Source organism: Xiphias gladius, chromosome 20 (assembly GCF_016859285.1).
Source record: "Xiphias gladius isolate SHS-SW01 ecotype Sanya breed wild chromosome 20, ASM1685928v1, whole genome shotgun sequence".
NCBI lineage: Eukaryota > Metazoa > Chordata > Actinopteri > Istiophoriformes > Xiphiidae > Xiphias > Xiphias gladius.
This window is the reverse complement of record NC_053419.1, coordinates 3,152,934-3,170,425: the sequence shown is the minus strand read 5'-3', so window position 1 is coordinate 3,170,425 and position 17,492 is coordinate 3,152,934. Positions and strand designations below refer to the sequence as shown.

General features: G+C 40.0%; 1 protein-coding gene across 1 annotated transcript in view; it reads right to left on the bottom strand.

Moving 5' to 3' along the window:
- Positions 1–2,640: 2,640 nt before the first annotated feature.
- dcc (DCC netrin 1 receptor) overlaps positions 2,641–17,492 on the bottom strand; it is a 306,576-nt gene continuing 291,724 nt past the window's right edge. The window contains exons 30-31 of the mRNA XM_040158011.1: positions 16,227–16,375; positions 2,641–3,457 (exon numbers count right to left, since the gene is read on the bottom strand). Coding sequence (XP_040013945.1) covers positions 3,368–3,457; positions 16,227–16,375 — 239 coding nt within the window. The 3' untranslated portion in view covers positions 2,641–3,367. The remainder of the gene's footprint in view (positions 3,458–16,226; positions 16,376–17,492) is intronic.

The following is a 17,492-nucleotide window of genomic DNA, read 5'->3' as shown; positions in this document are numbered from 1 at the left end:
AGACCATTAAATTTAGCATTTACTGTTAAAACCAGATCATTTCCTTTAAATCAAATTTCAGGCTGGTCCGGCAACGTCGGACCTTTTCAACTGTCTGCAGCTCTGCTCTGTGTTCTGAAGGAGGAGAAGAAGAGCGACTGGAAACAGAGTGAGAGCACTTGGCTCAGACTGGATGTATCTCCCAGAACAGGCTGATGAGTTTGATCCCCGCATAGCCCGTCTGCCTGCATTCCTTCACCTTTCATCCCTGCACTCGTTCTGCAGAGATGTTACCCTTCCATCCACTCTGTCCCTGGGACTTTTCCCCGCCGCTCTAACAGCCCAGCGAGCGTGAGCTTGAATCATAATATTTGAAACGGCGTTATAATGAATTCCCGGCCTCATTCCTCCGTGCCCTGGCTCACACATACAAACTCCCTCTGAAGATCAATTCACCTTCCCTGCCTCCGCTCTCTCTGTCTCCCTCAGGCTTTTTTCCTTTCATCACAGAAAGATAAAGGTCTGTAAATTACAACATGGTGACTGAGGTGACACAGTCAAATAGGAGCATACTGATGGCCTGTTTTTTTTTCTTCAGCTGATTAATGAATCATTTGTCATTTTAAGTTCCTGCCTTTCTGCACACATCAAAAAATATCAATTTCCATAAGTTGTTTGCTCACATGCTCTGCCTCCAAACCAGATTTTCTCCTTAAATGAGGGGGGTAACTCCTCTTATTCCCACCTATTCAGGAAATGTGTAAAAATAATTAATTTAATTTTTCGAAAAATTGATTGCTGCAGTAGTATAAACCACCTATTTGGCAGATCACTTTAATTTCTGAACACAGAATCTTATGGCTCACATAACACACCAGCTTAGTTTTTTTTTTACAGGGCACTGCAGTGTTTAACATATTAATTTGCTCACACTAATTCTTAAAATCAGATCTTTCTTTGATGTGTTTTTTGCTTCTGATGAAAGTCTAGTTGTTTTAAAGAATCGAAAGGTGCACGCTCACTGCATCCAAGTCCTCATGTTACAGAGGTCACCCTGAACCAAAACCCTGCAGGTTTCATTCCCTCATTCCACTTTTTAAAGAATGCTTATAATAAAACTAAAAACACACAAAAAATTCTCTACATAACAGTCAATAGTTGAATTTGGATCAAATTAATCTGTGTGTAACTGTGGGCTGTGTTTTATCACTTTACATGGTGGTTCATTACCATAATATTTATAATAGTTCTCTGTGGAAATATGTTTTAAAAAGCCTGATTTAAAAAAAAAAACAACAGTTCTTACAGGACAGCAAATGTAAAAATATACTTTGTGGAATATGTATTATTTATGTGACTGTTTTGTTATATTTTTTTCTTATTTTTGTATAAAAATGGAACCACCTGAAGTAAACTGAAAGTGAAGATGGCGGTTTTGCAATTTTACCATGTGGGCAATCTAGGCTGACAGAGGTACGTGAGTGTTTATCTCATGAAAAATAAATAGGGATTCATCAAGAGCAGGGGCAAATACAACACACTCACCTTCAGTCAAACACATACTGAAACGGCACAAAGTGAAAAAATAAACAATAGTAGAGACCATTCTCATTATCATCATCATTGGCAGCCACAGTACCATTTCTAATCTCAATAATAATAATAATAATAATAATAATAATAATAATAATAAATAATAATAATAATAATAATAATGATAATAATAATCCTGATCCTTGATCCTGTTGCTGCAACACCCCCTTCACAATTGACTAGTAGCCAGTAATGCCAAATTTCTATTCGTTCCAGCTTTGACGGGAGTGACAAAGGGCGTGGCATTTTGTTATATTTTATCTAAACAGAATGATGGTGCTCATAATCATTTCTTACTATAACCTTGCCTCAGTGAATGTGCTTCCAAAATGTAATCTTTTGTGAACACATCCCAAAAGCCAACACTGTATTCACTTTAGTACTCTTTAGAACTCCAACCAGCAGGGGGTGACCATGCACTGAATGTGATGTACATACATTGCAACGTGGCAAATTGTGAACGAGGTGTTCATGCTGAATTGTAAAATTGTAAATTCTAAAAAGGGTCATTAGTCAAGGATGGGATAGGTACTACCAATCCAAATCCAGAATTCTTTTAACATTTGTTCCATACAAATCATCAGCGTTTCACAGATTTCAAGTCCGTGTTTGGGACTGAGAAAGACTATAACAAGGAGCAAAATCCAAGAGAGTTAGAATAAGCTTTCCAAGATGAGAATTTGGCAACGACACAAGTCCTTGTAGGTAAAGACTGGAGTTTGGGTTAGGGAGAGTAAAGGCTTGGTCAAGAGCAGCAACAGACTGTGGGAGTCTTTAGAGGTTTCTATACAGTCCTTTAAGAGTACATTTAGCTGGACCCAGGTCCAACCATTTCAGACCAGTCTAGTAGGTTCTCACACTTTTTTCTGTCTGGCCAAAATCACATTTTTAATCCCTTTATGTATTTATTTTTTTTAAACCTCATGATCCAGAGGTGGAGGGGCTGCATGGGTTATGGGTGATGGCTGGTTCAGTAAATCTTACTTATTGTTCATACTAAAGAGATACTAAGGAAAAAAAGAGATTTTGAGGAAAAACAGCAAAAAAATGCCAGAGAGGAACACCTCAGTCACCACACCAAGTGTCCACAGATCCAAATGAGAAAAAGAAACTTTTGGTGTAACTTTGGCGGCCAAGGATTTGTTTTCTATTTCTTACTGCAGGTTCTGGTAGCATTTTCAAACCATATACGCATCCTGTAACTGCACAAAGTTGAAATACCCCACCCCCCCAAAAAAAGAAAAAAAAGGAATACTTTCAACAGTAATCATGAAAAATAGGTGAGGTACAGTCACAGTAACTGAGCTGTGGAGATCTCAGCGGAGGAGGATGCTAATAAATACCACAAAGAGGAGAAACAGGAGGGTTGTTATAACTTGTCTTCTTTTTTTGTGATAATCCTTTCCTCTTGTTTCATTATGTTGAGGCGCTAGGCATTGGGTTTTTCTAGTTTTGTGTTTTAGGTTGAAGGGTCTAAAGGGGTTTCAGTTTGAACACCTAAAGAGGCCCCTCAACCCATATCCTGTTCTTGGAGTGATTCTGTGCTGCTGTAGTGTTAATCCTCTGTTTAATTCTCTTCTGCCCAATCTTGGTCCCAAATAGTAGACACTAGCCGAGACCAGTAGAAACCAAACAAACTCAAACCAGCACAGAGGGAGGTTCCAAAGAGGCATCTTCAAACCCAGATTGACCTGTTGCCGACCCTGGCGAATGGACAGCAGGTGACATCGAGGCTTGAAGATGGGTTCCAGACTGGACTGTGGCAGAGGGCTGGGCCGGGCCAGGGGGTCAGAGGTTAGAAGGCAGAGCCGGTAATGGCATTGAGCTGCTTCATCAGTCCTTCTAGACTGGCCATCTGCTCCGACAGGTCGTCCTGCTCGTAAACCTGAAAAACAAAAAGTAGGGGTTACAGAGGCCATAAGCAATTTATAAAAAACTGCCTGAATGTCTGTGTGGTATCTCTAACTAATGTGTTTGAAGTGTGGGGTTTGGGTTTAATGCTCACCGCCATCTTCAGCCATTATGAGAGCTAAAAGATCTGACATTAAATCCATTTGCCATAATCACGAATATCCTTATAGTTCCATTCCTGCACCATTATTTGTCGTAAGCAACTGAAATCAATGCTGTGATGGCTGGATCATGAGAGTAATTAACCGTACAACAGGAATAGCATGTTAAGAGGTTTGCTTATCTCAAGGTAGAGTTACAAACTGGAATAAGCACCTGACATCCCCAGTACACAGCGACTGTATTTTATTATACCATTCCTCCTGATCAACAATCTCATCCACTGCCAACAACAGTGGTGAGACATTTTTAGACCAATCTATAAAGATCAACAGTTGGTTTTTATTTGGTTGACAAAGCCAGTACTTCCGGTAGCTACTTCACTTGTTTGCCAGTGGAAAGCTGCTGTCTGTGAGCTGAAGCTCAGAACACAAACTGAAGCTAAACTCCTACCATCCACAGCCATGACTAATCTACTGAAACCTGCACATTGTAAGCCTTTGAAAAATGTCTCCTCCTTTCTCCAGTAAATTCGGTTATTTACAATCAAAAGAATTCTATATTAAACCTATGCTAAATGTAATTGAAAAGTTTATGTTTTTTAGATGTCTGGTTATATTGAACCGTTGTTTCAACAGCTTTTCAATGATGACATATCAATGTCCTATCATATCTATGATCCTAACTACAAATTGAAATAAGGTCAGTGAAATGTTGTTCAAACACTGGTTATCTGCAGGGCTGCACCCTAAACTTTGATGATTTAATCCTTCAAGGAGCCCCTGCTTCTAACCTCATATTGCCATCTGAAGCGTCAGGCTTTTGTTTTTGTTGCATCACAGAGCAACACAGGATAACAGCCACCTAACTATGAACCTAGTCCTTGACCTAGTCTTATCTTCAAATGAGCTAACTGCAAACCTAACCCTAATGGAGATATAGCAGAGTAATACAAAAGGAGTGTAGAGCGGCAAGATTTGAAAGCAGTCGACTTCGCTGCTATGATGCTCTTAGCTCCGATGGTGAATGCTAGAGAAAATGGCTGAACTACTCCTAAACCAGACTCTGGTAGCACTGGCTTGACTGCTGTCCCATGTGACTAGCAACTCAGCGGGCAGCGCTGTTAGCAGCCATGCAGAAGAGATGCCCCGTGGCATGGTAGGGTTTTATTACCGAGCTAGCATCAGATGTCTGATGTTTTCACATCAACGAGGATGATAAAAGGCTGTAAACTGAGTTTTTACAGGTAGTATATGGGACACAGCGATAATGTGCAAGTTCACAAACTGTTGCATCAGTTTAGATAACATTTGGCCTCTCAGTCCAACACATCAAACATTTTGGAGTTGTTGCTGTCACTGGTCTGCGGGCGGTTCAAAGGACAGGACACACTGGCAGTGTGAAAGGCTGCACTTTAATCCTGCAGATACTCTGTGATCACTGTGTAATGGCACATTTGGTCCAGCTATACAAACTGTCACCTCTGAGCGGGTCGGTTTAAGTGCCTCCATCCGTGTGTGTGTGCCTGTGTTTGTGTGAGTTGGACAGTCAAGTACACATCTCTCACACATACTGCACACTCTCTGAGTGTGTTATATTGAGCGAGGCCTTCATGCAGTTGGAAAAAAACATTTGATATTCTCCTTAGTGCTGTAGAAAAACAATAAAGGCATAGATATTTCACACACTTCAACCCAAAGGTTTGTGTCAATGCGGAATGTACTTGTACTTGTGGTGGATTAGTGATGTATACAGTCAAATCCTTCATTATAATGCAATGATCCTGCATAAATATTTCCACTCCAGAGAAAAAGTCAATCCTTAAGTAAGGTATTGTAAAAAGGCTCCTGAACTAAAGATACACAGACAGACTGGATTGACTAAAAAAAATCCACAATTATCAGTTTAAACTCAATAATTCAACAGTACACTTTACACCTGTAGCATTTGTTGTCTTTGTGTTTAATCATCTTCATGTAAATCTCTTCGATAAAGCGAATAATTTCCTGTTTTGTACTGAGAATTTGAAATTAATTTATTAATTTTGATGAACTTGGTTTGCTCTTCCTTGTTTATTCTCAAAATTAGAAAATGTAAATAATTTACCATAAAACGTAGAATAATTTGTTTAGCCTGTGACGAATAGTCCTGCAAAAAGTCAAATAATGAAAGCAGGTGAATCATGATTACCACTTTAATCAACTCTGTTCTTTAATATTTCATTTTTGTGTATAGGCCTGAGTCTGCTGATCCAGATTTCAAAAATCAGATATCAGATATCAGTTCAGTCCATTTAAAGCTTTTAACCTGAACAGAGAGAGCAATGTTGGATCAGCCTTTGACTGGTTTTCTGCCTCAGGACAACTTAACTCCCCCTCCAGTCAAATATGGATTTTTATATTGCCTGCAATTAGAACATCAGTGGGGCCCAGTCACAGCAGGACTCCATCTATTAACAAACATTCTGAATCAACCAGCAGCAACCAGTTTACCAGCCAACAACTAACAACCAGTTTATGGATGGCAGTAGGTGGTCCACCACTTTGGTCCAGACTGACATACCACAAATATTCAATGGATTACCATGAAATTTGGTACAAATATTCATTGTCCCCTGGAGGATAAATTAGAATAACTTTGCGTAGTTACCTCACTCATCACCTATCCCATCATCAGTTCAAAATGTCTGTTTCCAAATATCAGCATGGTAACACGCTAAAATAATATAGTGAACATGTTAAACATTTTACCTGCTAAATATCAATATATTAGCATTGCCATTGTGAGCATATTAGCGTGCTGACTTCAGCGTTTAGCTCAGAGCACTACTGTGTCTCAGTCCAGCCTTACAGAGCTGCTCAGATGGCTGCAGAATTTTCGTCTCGATAATACCTGTGAACAGTGTTGGGCAAGTTACTTGAAAACTGTAATCAATTACTAGTTACACATTACTCATTGAAGAAGTAATTACATCACATCACACTGCAGTTTAACCCTTGTTACATAGCCCTGCAATTTAGAAGGAATTACCGACCATCCAGCAGCTAGCCTAGTCTTGGTGACTGCTCAAAGGTCTCCGAACATCCTGACCTAAGAAGCATAGTCACACACCCTCCAACTCTAATAAAGAGGTGAATCCTGAATGTACATGTGCCTATGGTTAAAATTTGCCCAACAAGTTCACCAACCGAAACGACCATTTAGGTTGTTTGTGCCTTTCATCTGATACAACCCATAGGAGCCCTTTATGAAAGAGCGCCCCTATGGCGGCAGGCGTACTGGACCTTCGTCATCATGGTTATAGTAGTAAACCCAAAGTCAAGCTTGTTGAACGGTCACAATTGGTCAGGTATAGGCAGAAAAACTACTTGGTTAGGTTTAGGAAAAGATTGTGGTTTGGGTTAAAATAACTACTTCCTTAAGGTTAGAGGACCTTCGTCATCACGGTTACAATATTTAACAGTTAAGGTTGTGGAATGGTCATTGATAAAAGAAACAACGCTGACCATTGTTGGGAAACAAACAGAGGTTTCCAGTTTCAAACGCCTGTGTTTTGTCGACCCTGCCATCCACCCCAACCTCCTCCCAACACGGACTTGGTCGCTCTTATATTAGGTCACCTTACTTCCTCCTCTGCTCCTTTAAATTATTACGGCTGTTTGAGGTTGCCTAACAATAAAAGTGGAATAAGCTACTTGCACAGACGACCTATGTGGTTGTTTTTAGGGAAGGAAAGTCCCCATCTGCCTGATCAGCCAGCCAAGAACACACAAAAATTGAATCAGACAACTTTGGATTTACCTGTAGTTGCATTTCACCTCTTTTGGTTGAGGCTACCACCTACCCTGCACCTCAACCAAATTCCAGTACACCGACACCAAACAGATATCAACCCTCCCTAAAACTCCAGTAAGACAGTGAACAAGTCCATCCCCAAATGTCAACGTAATATGGCATTACTGGGATTAGTAACTGTAACGTAATTACTGAATATCATGTTGTAATCCCTTACATTACTCGGTACTGAAAAAAGTTTCTAAGTAATGCATTAGTGCCTAATACTGTCTTTGAATCCTTTTGAGTTTCAGTTTACTGTATGTACAGTATGTAAAGAGCGACAGGCACTAAACAGATTTTTAATATTATACTATGTTTGCTAGCTACATGACTTTGATCTTTGTTTAAGAGTCACTGGAAATAGACACTAAAGGGGTACCAACAGTTCCCCAAAATGGTACCAAATATGGCACACTAACACTGGATGTAGTCCAGATCTTAAATGCCCAATTTTGGTAGAAATTCTATTATATTCTTTTGTCTTTGGTTTATTGTATTATTTTGCCCTCTGTGAGCTCTGGCAATGACAATGTAACTTAATCTACAGTAGAACAGCTCATCTGGTGCTTCCTGGATCTTTTCTATTCCCAATCTTGCTTATAACAGATTTTGGCTAAAATTAACATTTAAATAATGTACTATGTGTAGTCAGAATCTTTGAAAATGTTTTCTGTGTGGGCTTTCAACAGATGTCATAAATCTCTCTGAAATGACTGTGAGGATTCACATTATAGAAAGGAAATGGACGAACAACATCTGTAATGTTGTCCTTTATCTGTGTAATACCCAGAGTGTGATCTTTTGACCTTTCACTTTCAGCCACACACTGCCACATATTTTCCACTTTCCATGGACAAAAACACTTCCATAAAAATCATAAAAGTGTATAAAGAACCCCACAAAACCCAGGTGACCTCCTGATCTCATTTGTTGACCCATAACAGCAGAGTTTCACAGAGTCTTTACATGCTTCATCGATGGGATAAAACGCCTGTTGATGCTCGGTGTTTCTCTCTGTTATCCTGTTATCTATGTCGGCCTGCTGACCTGGATTCACACTTCTCTATAGCCAGAGATTCAGCCAAACACAACTGAGTGTGCAGAACACGTTTCACACTGATGCAGTGTGAAATATATTGAAAAAACTGTTCACACGTCTGAAGCTGTCTGTTCACATATTTTATTTTTTCCCCTAAAATTTTGCTAAAGTGGTAAACTGCTGAATTTCTCCTACTACTGAGAGATCAGGGAGATTTAAAATGACACATTTTACAAAATTAACCCAGTATACCTACCAACATTACAAAAGATTATGCTAAGAACATCCAGCTAAATGGATTAATTGATTATGGTAGTATTATCGTATTATCCATTTACTCTGACCTGCATAAATACTACGAACTCTGAAACACATATTTCTCCATGCATGCAGATATAAATAAAACAAAGTCCTATTTAAATTGAGAAAGAATTGGCTGTTAAGTGTAATATATCACTACTCCCCTAAACTGTAATTTATGGCAGTTATGTTACAGCTTGAGATGCACAGTGACTTCCTGTTTACGTAGATGATTTACACACCACTAGAGTCTGCACTAGCTAAGACATTCCTTAAGTTTTAATAGTGAAACAGTTCTCTGTGTTCTGTTCAGTTTAAACTTTAGTCAGTATTTTGATGTAAAGATTATTATTACTTTTTTAGATTTTCACTTTTGTTTTCGGGGAGATACAATTGAGTGACTTTTCTGCTGTAAACACTGTTGTTGATATACTAGAAAAATTGTGCTTAGTTATTTAAAATAGATAAATGTTATTTCTGCTCTTAATTTATTTATTTCATTATTTTTTGTTATACAGCAATATAAAAGAACTATTAAGTAAGAATTGAGTAAGGACTTGTTTACCTTGTTTGTCAGGAATGTTTAAAGGCACAGGATAGAGGACCTAGATGCAGGCACACACACGGAGCAGGTAGAAGAAAAGGGGTATCCACTAAAATTAGTGTACAAGCTTAAAGGTTGGAAATAAGTAACAGTCAAATCAGGCATACAAGTCCTCAGGGATAAGCCTGGAAGGCAGGTCACAGACTGGCAAGAGGTCTAAAGACAGGTAGCTGAGTGCAGGCAGGAAAAAGGTAACAGGTAAGAGGATGCAGGATACAGGACTGTTTGCAATGCAATGGCAACAATAGTGAGCTGGCCCCAGTGACTGGGGAAAAGGGGCTGGTATATAGGGTCCAGACTGTAAGTATTTAAGTAGGTTTACATCAGTATAGAAAGAACTGTGTGTGAGATATAGTCCTTTTAACACAGTGCCCAAATTGTGAGGGTTCAAAAGTAATTGGACACATGGCTACTAAATGTTTCTTTGGCAGCTGTGTGTCATTTCGACGTTAGTTCACACGTGACTCAGAGTTGACCGAGAGTTGAGAGTTGCCATTTAGATTTGGGTTTGTGAATATGAGGAGTAAAAAGGTGACGGAGATAATAATGATGCTCAAAGAAAAGCTATAATCTATCAGAGAGATATCAAAGGTCATTGGTTTTTGCCAAAATCAGCAGTTGGGTTAAAAAGCAGTTTTGCACAAGAAATGACCTAATAGACTGAGGAGCACAAGTCTTGAGGATGAGCGGAAAATCATTTGCATGGTGAAGAAAAACCTCTAGGATATAGGCAGACATCTTTCCTTGTCAACAATCAAGAGAAGACTTCATGACCAGAACCTCAGAGGATTCACCACAAGATGCAAACTCCTGGTAAACCTCAAAAACAGAAAGGTCAGACTGCAGTTCACAAAAACACAGAAAAAGAAACCAGTACAGTTCTGGAACTAAGTTCTATGGACTGATGGAACTAAAAGCAACCTCTGTCAAAATTATGCAAAGAGAACAGTGTGGAGAAAAAAGAAACAGCTCATGACCCAAACCTCATCTATCAAACACTGGCATTTATTGATGATTTCACTGCTGACAGAAGCTACAGGATGAATGCAGAGGTATACAGGAGCATTCTGTGTGATCAGATTCAATCAAATAAATCAAAACTCACTGGACAACATTTAATCATTCAGCAGGACAACGATTCTAAACATATGACCAAAGCAACCAAAGAGCTTTTAAGAGTGAAGAAGTGGAATATTGTCGACTGGCTGAGTCAATCACCTGATCTCAGTCTGACTTAGCAGCAGTCCACTTGGTGAAGACCAGACTAAAGGCAGATAGAGGCCCCAGAAGAAGCAAGAGCTGAAGGAGGCTGCAGTGAAGCTCTTGGAGAGCAACCTTGGCCACTACACTGTATGTTTAAAGTGCTATGTCTTACACACATCACTTTCTATATTGATGTAAACCTACTTAAATTAAAGCTGAGACTTAGCACTTAAATGTCGTGTCCAATATTTAATTTAAAATCGAATGTGCTGGAAAAAGAGCAAATTAGTGTATTAGTGATAATTTCACTAAATATGTTCGTCAAATACTTTTTTTCCATGAGTACCATGAGACGGTGACGAGATGGCACCAACGTCATTAAACACTAACTGTGACTATATCAACATGCAATATCATTGATGAAAAAAGACGAGATTAAAATGCAGATGAAATTACAGTGTTTTTTAAAAACAATGACCTAATCTAAATCACCTTTGACTGGCTGCGCAGTACATTTCTCTTCCTGCACACTGGAATAATCTTTCTGGTGATTCTGGATACCAGCAGCGCACCCGTGACCGCGCTGCCAACAGTGCTAGACTGGACTTAGCTGTGATCGGATAACATACAGTGAAGGGAAAAGAACATGACGGCAACAAAACGGGTTGAAATTTGCACCCACTTCAAATATAATATAAAGAGAAAAAGTGAGTGTGTAGTATTGTCAGGAGAGAAGCCCTGCAGCTACAAAATCAATGGGAAGAAAACCACAAACCCAAAAGAGACACCTTAAGGCGCACCACAGAGAAACTTTGGTAACCTAACTTTGGGATGTTAAATAATGTTACTATATTTTTAAAGCCATATTAAGACAACTACTAAAGGCAGTGGTGTAACATTATCTGTTGTCTCCCTGAATGTCAGTAGCCTAGTCAGCTACGTTGGCCAACCTTTTGCTTAAGTTTGTTTGTTTTGGTGTATTAAACATGCTGTCAGTGTTAAAGCACACACAACTTAATTGCCATACACACGTCAGGTATTTTCTGATTTTGAATGGGTCTGTAGCTAAATGTAGTCTATTTGTGAGATTTATACTTGTGGGATCCGACAGCTTTGTGGGGACCAAAATGCTGGACCCCACAAGTTCAAATGGATGTTTGAGGGTTATGACTTGGTTTCAGGGTTTGGTACAGGCTTAGGTTAGAGTTAGGGTTAGGGTTATTCATTTATTTGTGATGGCTGATGTTAGGTTAAGGGGCTAAATGGTGGATGGACTGCACTTATATAGTGCTTTCCTAGTCTTATTGACCACTCAAAGCGCTTTACACTACATGCTACATTCACCCATTCATACGAGGCTTTTCTAAACATACACACACAAACTCACACACTGATGATACATCCGGGGTTTTGGGGTTGTTGGGGTCTAGTATCTTGCCCAAAGACACTTCGACATGTGGAGTCGAGGAGCCGGGGATTGAACCACCGACCTTCCGGTTAGTGGGCGGCCCACTCTACGTCCTGAGCCACAGCTGCCAAAAAACACAGGTCCCAACAAGCGCGTGCGTGCGTGCGTGCGTGTGTAAGTGATGGATAGGCCAGGGGCCTGATGGGAAAAGACTAGATCAATTACAGAGATAGAGCAGCAGATGAAGAGAAAGACCTGCTGACCTTTAACACCCTCTCGCTCTCTCCTCTCTACCATCTTTCCATCTAATTTTCTCCACTCCTTCTTATCAGTTCCATGCTTCTCCCATGTTTTTCTTTGTGTCTCCTCCTTTCATCCTCTGTAGCTGCCTCCTTCCCTCCTTTCTTCCACTCCTTTCCTCTCCCATCATCTTTTCTTCTTGTCTCTCCACCCCTTGCCGCCTCTACCTCCTCTTCCTTGTCTGTCCCTTCTGAAGCATCCCTGTCATCCTGGTGTGATGGCCATCCCTGCCTCTTCACTTCCACATCCACTGCTTTTTTTTGTCTCATCTTTCCTCATCTTTTGTCCCTCCATCCATCTTCCTCCTGAAGCACCCCTGTTGCTAGGGTGACACCTCCTGCTCATCTACCTTTTCCTGCCTTATAACTCCCCTCTCCTTGTTTCATCTCCTTCCTTCTTCTCTTCTTTCCTCCCTGTCTGTCCCTCCTGAAGTATCCCGCTCTTCCTGTTGCCTTGGAGACGCCTCCCCCTGTCCTATTGTCATTGAGTCTTATATGAATATTTAACAAGTCCTGACGTCCAGCATCCCTCCACATCATCTTCTGTCATTTATCTCTCCGCCTGTCCTGCTCTGCCTTCCCCTCCCTCCTCGCCTTTCCTTCTCCCCTCTCCATCTATTTCTCCTCTCGCCTACCTCTCCCCCTGTTTTTCCCTCCATTTACCAATTCTCCACCCTCATCTCCTGCTGTCCCTTCTTCCCTCTTCTTTTTCTCTTTCCAATTTCCCAGTCTCAACGTCTCCTTCCTCACCCTTTCCCATGTTTCCTCATTTTTCCTCACCCCTTCTTCTCCTATGTTTTCTTTCCTCTGGCCTTATTTTTGTCTCTCCTCTCCCCCTTTCAATCCCTCTTGTCTGCCTTTCTGTTCTTCCTCTCTTTCTAGTACACCCCCTGCTTCATCTGTTCTGTTTCCATTTCTCATCCCCCTCTTCCCATCTTCCCCTCCTTATTATCCTCCCTTTCCTATTCCTTTCTGACTCCTTCCTTTTGCCTTTTCTTCTTTACCCGTCCTCTCTTCCCTTTATGCTTCCCCAAGTCTCTTACTCTCTTCCTCCCCCGCTTGTACAACCCCTTCCTTTTTTCTATACGCATCCTCTCATCCTCTCTCTTCTTCCCTCTCTTATTCCTCTCCCACCGCCTCTTTTTGTCCTCGTTTCATTGTGCTCTCCGCCTCCTCTCCCTTTTTCTCTCTCACACATCCTCCCTCTCTCCTCCCTCTTATTACTCTATCCCCACCTCCTTCTCTTCTTCCTCTCCTCAGTTTCAGTCACTAATGAACTCTGTTGTATTCTACAGCTGAAAAGCCACCTATACACCAGAGGGCAGAAAACAGGTGTAGTGACAAAGCTGTGCACGTGTGTGTTCGTGTGTGTGTGTGTGTGTGTGTGTGTGTGTGTGTGTGTGTGTGTGTGTGTGTGTGTGTGTGTGTCTGTGTGAGTGTGTGTATATGTATACCTTCCTCCCACCTCTCTGCCTCTCTCTTCCTCAGACTGTTTGTTCCACCCTCCATTTACTTTTCTCTCTATTTTTTCTCTGTTTGTATTTTTTGGAATTTCTTCCTTGATATTTAAGGACAGTTGTTTTATTACTCCAGCTGTGTCCTTCAGTTCAGTTTAGATTAGAGCTAAACCATTCATTTGGCTGGGCTGATCAATATTGCATCATATATTGGTATTAGTGTATGTGTCGGCCAGGAAGTAACAAGAAATATCAGCACAGAAATGTCTATATGTCTCTATATAAACACTGTCTCCGTTACATAGTTTGTCCACCCAAGAATACTGAGCAGTTTACTTTTAGACTGTAAAATGTCCCACTATGGACATATCTTGGTCAAAATTCTTTAATAACCAAATTAAAGGGATCCTGATTAAATGTGAGCAATTTACTAAGTAATTTTACCTTTTCAAATTTTCATTTGAATTAGACCTGGAAGGGTAAAACTATCCCTTCCTCCACAAGAAAAAAATCTATCTAAGTGAAAAGTGAAATCATTAGTGAAAAATCAGAAAAAATAAATATAATTTTTGCGAAGGATATATATGTTTTTCATTCATCCTGTTCCTCTCATCTTGTGATTTATCTTGGAAAAATATTTGGGGAGAGGGTCCTGACTCCCAGACTGGGAACCAAAGGTTTAGAGGTTCTGCTATACCATAGTGTTTCCATTTTAGAGACTTGCTACTTTTCATCCACTGTCTGTTTCTGCAACAGATTCATATAGCTCTAATTCCATCTCAATGATGGAATTAGAGCCGTGGAAATGTACACGTGCTAAATTTACTATTATAGTACAGGTATTTTCATCCCATCAATGCATTTTATCAACTTTTATTTGTTCATACTAGCCATGCGACTATGTAAATACCGGCTTTTATTTGAGAATGTAGTTATTGGTTACTTTAGAGATTCAGATTTTACATGCGACAGGAGATATGATTGTGGCGTGGTTAAAATGTTATATCTACAATATGTCAGCTTTTTCAGGAATCGTACCAAACAACCTCCGATAGAGCGACACACTGACTAGTCACTGGTCACTCTTTTGCTGCCACACCACTAACCTGAAACCCACAGTGTCAGTTGCTGCAGCTGCTGCTGTTCATGTAGAAGTTCAAAAGCAACATCTTCACCCCACCATCCACCAGCATCACCCACTCACTGCTGTGCTGTGCTTAGCTGAGCTCAGTGTTTCCTCAAGAGCCTAAACTCCAAATATCAATTCTGTACATCCACATCTATTCAACGTAAGTTAGCTGACTGAACCATCAACTATTACTGTTAATGCACCTGCTACTACTATACTAATACTACTATTAGAACTTCATATGTTAATGCTTTTACAGAAGTTACTACTATTACTACTGCTATTACCTTGTTATTTGGTGAATTCATTGGTATGTAAAATTAGCAGGTTTGCAGTAATCTTCCAGAAGGTCTAAACTGGAAAATAAACTTTGAGGATTAAAGGTTTGTTCTATGGCTTCAGTAAAAAAATGATTCAGTGTCCTTTGCTATCATGTGTTGGTACCAATCAATCAATACCACCCAGTAAACTAGAATAACCCTGAAACAGTATATCATTGGAAGCAGAAAAGCAAAAACTGATATAAAAAATCATAACATTTAAATAATACATAAATTCCTTTAGCTGCTTCGGCCAAACCATTGTCAGTAGCAGTCTTTTAGTCTACAGTTTTTGTGGCCAAAACCCAGTCAAGATCTTTAACACACAGGAATTGTATATCAATCTCTACTCACACGCAACCATAGACTTTCTCTGAATTTAGGCACCAAACCATTAGAGAAGTTGTTCGCTTGTCATGTGAAGTTTGGGACACACTGCGTACGCAGAGGAAGCTCCAGATGGATTGTTGGATAGTTTCCGTGGAACATTTTCCATTTTTACGAGTTGTAGAAAACCTTGAAGGCATCTGGCCTGCAGCTAATGGAGCACAATCTCAGATACAACTGATATAACCAATTAGTTGGAACAGCTGTTTCACGAGTCCCATAGCAACAGCTAAAAACGGCAGCTACAGTAAAAGGCAAACAATTTTAAGAAATGATGATGTACTTTAAACCAATTTGACTCACTACCGCTGCAAATGCATCAAACACTAGAGTACATCTTAGTATATGAGGTATAAGAGGAATGACGGACAATCTGAAACTGTGATCTCATATATAATATTAGATTTTACTAATTAGATGACTATTGCAGTTATGTAAAAGGAATATTAAGCATTGTTTAAGTTTTAAATACCAACCTTTGGCAAGTTATACTTTTTCTTGCTTCATGTTTGGAAACCCTCTGCACACTGAATTTCACATTATGGCATATCTGAATCCAAATGGGACAATGTTTGACATGGACACTCATGGCCCAGTAATATACCTCTGGTTTAAAACAAAATCACACATTTCCTACAATTGTCTTTCCATCTGAACTTACGTTGGCAGCTGAATCCTCGACAGCTTTTGTTCCTCCCTCCTCCGGTAAGTCCGGCGCTGTAGGGACCGAGACAGGCAGCAGAGGGGAACGAGCCTTACCAGCCTGACCCAAAGAGGCTGTCTTCACCTGGGGCTTCGGGAGGCTGGCACCTGGGCAAGACAGGGAGAGTTTTGGTTTAAAAATATTATATTTAAGAGATCTCATCAATCATTCTGGAAGTTCTTTAACAGCAGAACCACTGAGCAAATGTAGAACAAACTCAGAACAGTATCAGTACAGAACGAATGATCTAATTGATGTAAGTGATGATTTTTAGAGAATGGCAAGCATTAGGTAGAATGGCAAGGTAAAACAGTGAGTGTAATCAAGGATTTTAGAATGTCATCTAGATTTTCAGAGACTGAATTGTGAACAAAATTGACGTGAACATAATCAATGATTTTAGAGACATCATTGATTTTCCTATTGCTCTCTATCTTCATTTTTTGAAACCATCGATTTCAAATATGGTTGCCCGGGGCAACCAGGCCAACAGTTACCATTGAGCCGTCACCCACCCATAAACTGGGACAACTTATTCTAGGATCATCAGGTCACTCTGTAGTCACTTACCTCTAACAGTCTCTCCGTTTGTTATAGAAACACTTGTTTCCTAAGAGCTGTTGTTTAATATTGACATCCATGTGAGTGCTGACAGGAACAGTGTGATCTGATAACACTGAGCTGCTATTGATTGATCTAAATGACAATTTCACATGCAACTAAGTGAACCATTGAACAGGAAACAGATCTGAGGTCTGATCCCAGTCTTCTGCCTAACCATCCATGAATCCATCCATCCATCCATCCATCCATCTTCCATATCAAGTTATTAATTTAGCATCCATTCATCTATTTTATCATCAAGTCATTTCACGAATGACCTGTCTTTCCATACATTTGTCAATTCAGTTACTAAGTAACCAGTACAAAGATGAAAAACAAACAATGGACAGACAGGCAAACCTACAAGGGGACATACTGACCAGACACAAAAGAGAACAAAACAGACAGACGAACAAACAAGAAAATAAATCAATAAATAACTTCAACTGCTTTATTTCCACAATACACATACCATTCAGGATACTTCTTCTTCTAAAGAACAAGAAGGAACGTGAAAGAAAAACAACATGGAAGAGGAAACATGGAAGGAGGGTTGTCTAGTTTTTTTCTTCCTGTCTGGTTCCCTGTACAGCCTCCTCATGTCTGAACACATCCTGAGGC